Below are 2,420 nucleotides of genomic sequence, written 5' to 3'. Positions count from 1 at the left end.
CTAGTATCTATTCAACAGCAGTTTAGTCTCCTCCTTCAGCGTCATATCGTGCATAGCATTCCACTCAGCCAGACGCACCCCCACGATAGCTTTTAGTAGTGGCTCTCCCAACGCTTGCTTCAGTACTTCGTTTTTCTGCAGAGCCTTAACGGCGGCTACTAACGTCTCGGGTAGTCGCTGTATGTCAGCGACTTCTCTTTCCAACTCTGCAATGAAACAACCTCGAAGAAATTGAATTTATGCTTTAGAATTTTATTTTTTAATACTATTCATTTTAGATCCTGCCACCTTAACAATAATATATGTGGTCAGGTGTCATGCTCTGCCAAAAAAGACATAAATAACTGGCCAAATGGTAAGCATTCGCCCTTTAGAAATCAACAGACAGAATATTGAATAAAATATTGCGCACTATAGCTCTGACCGAGCGTTGTATGCATTTAATTTCTTTGGTGACTGTCAGTGCACCAAACAGGTACTCACGACTGCTTTGCTATCCTCTCAAAAGCGATACATGCTTATATTATCTACCATACATATCAACCCTACGGCGAATACTTGAGCGAAATAGAGCCCGCGATCATCTTGATTGAGCGCGCAGGAGGATAAAGTTTTGTATGATACAGACATACGGGTAAGCATATCATGACGATGTGGAATGCCACAACCCACTCCAAAATCTAAAACGTTGGCACATGGACCATACCTGACAGTGTAGCCGGATCCACATCCATGCGCTGTGGCAAAGGCCGTCGTTGTCTGATACCGTCGAGACCAGCGACTATCACGCCTCTGGTAGTGGTTGAATGTGTATAATCTAATTGGTATTGGATCTCCAGCTTTGATGTAGAAGCAATATAGCACTTGCATATAGATTCGCATCGCTCGTTCGAAAACTTAAATCCCACGATAAAGCCGCGCATTACTATAACCAACAAATGAAAACTGTTAAACTGCTCTCTAGTTAGAATGATCCCATCAACACTTTAGAGCCAGTCAGATATTGAACTTCATAGTCATGGCGGCAGTATACTGTTGCCACTGAAAAACAATAGGGACATCACAGTGATCTCTCACAAAGGGCCACATACTATGAACTCACGGTATGGTTGCGTAGAACAGAAATGAATAGCATGTGACAAAACCCCCGGCTACTGAATAAACGCTTAGCTCTCTGGAGCCTAGACTAGACGCACCTCAATACCAGAGAATTAGCAACGGTATCGGTATGTGGTATAATCCTGGAACGAGCTGTGGTATATATGTTTCATACAGCAGACTATGGGCGTACTAGTCGCTGTGGTATATATATTTCATACAACAGACTATGGGCGTACTAGTCGTTGTGGTATATATGTTTCATACAATAGACTATGCGCGTACTAGTCGCTGTGGTATATATGTTTCATGCAACAGACTATGCGCGTACTAGTCGCACACTCCAAGACGTATATTACAGTACATCACGGACAGCAACAATCAGTGCAAGCCGCGGCACAAACGGTACAGTCCAATATGAAATAGCTCAGCAGACGAATGGTTCGATTCAACAAGTGTGCCTGATGAGGGGTTTTGATTGGTGCAACACAGTCCTAGTGCAGAATACGTCCACCAATACATATACAGTCCAGCCCAAGCATCAGAGCACGAGGTGACCGCACCACATACCCCAAGGCCAGATACGGGTTAGCGGAGTTGTCACAGGGTTTCACTTCGATATTTGTGGGATAGGGTTTAGGGTGTGGATTGGTTGGGACGCGCACGGCGGCTTCCTTGTTGTCAATGCCCCACACGCGGTACGCTCCAGACCAATGCATAGGCTGTGCCGGGGAGAGGAGTGTGGTGTGTTGTTAAAATGTGAGAGAGATTAGGTAGTTATTAAGAATCGACCGTGAGGGGACTTGTTATATGTGGGATACTTTAACAGCAGGAGTCTACTTGGAGAAGGAAGCTCGGAGAAGATCATAGGATACACCTCGTTGCAATGGGAGGGATACAAGTTTCGTTGGACCGATGTGGAAGGACTGGATTAGTGATCCAACCTAGCCGATACGCGATTACATTGCGATCAGATGAAGTAATGTGGAGCTCACAATGAATGAAAAATGAAGCTGTATAAAGTGTATACGTGTTGAGAGAGTCATACGAAGGAATAGTGTCTGTTTTGCTCATTGCACTGCAATACACAATAGTGAGTCAAAAGAGCCGAAGCGTTCATATTGACAAAAAAACCTACGATAAAAAAACTACAACTAGACAGCCGCCCAAATAGACTCACTCATATGATATATATATATATATATATATATATATACATACACACACACACACTATATATATATATATATATATATATAATAATAATATATATATATATATATATATATATAAATATATATATATTATATATATATATATAT

At 42.1% G+C, this 2,420-nt stretch overlaps 1 protein-coding gene across 1 annotated transcript in view; it reads right to left on the bottom strand.

Moving 5' to 3' along the window:
• Positions 1-2,420, bottom strand: part of SARC_09425 (hypothetical protein) — a gene marked incomplete at both ends in the record, with an annotated part of 8,125 nt that continues 5,705 nt past the window's right edge. The window contains 3 exons of the mRNA XM_014296555.1: positions 1-206; positions 707-792; positions 1,669-1,820. Of these exons, the coding sequence (XP_014152030.1) occupies positions 1-206; positions 707-792; positions 1,669-1,820 (444 nt within the window). The remainder of the gene's footprint in view (positions 207-706; positions 793-1,668; positions 1,821-2,420) is intronic.

Source organism: Sphaeroforma arctica (genome assembly GCF_001186125.1).
Source record: "Sphaeroforma arctica JP610 unplaced genomic scaffold supercont1.957, whole genome shotgun sequence".
Lineage (NCBI taxonomy): Eukaryota > Ichthyosporea > Ichthyophonida > Sphaeroforma > Sphaeroforma arctica.
The sequence above is the reverse complement of the archived record's forward strand: the minus strand, read 5'-3'. Positions and strand labels throughout refer to the sequence as shown.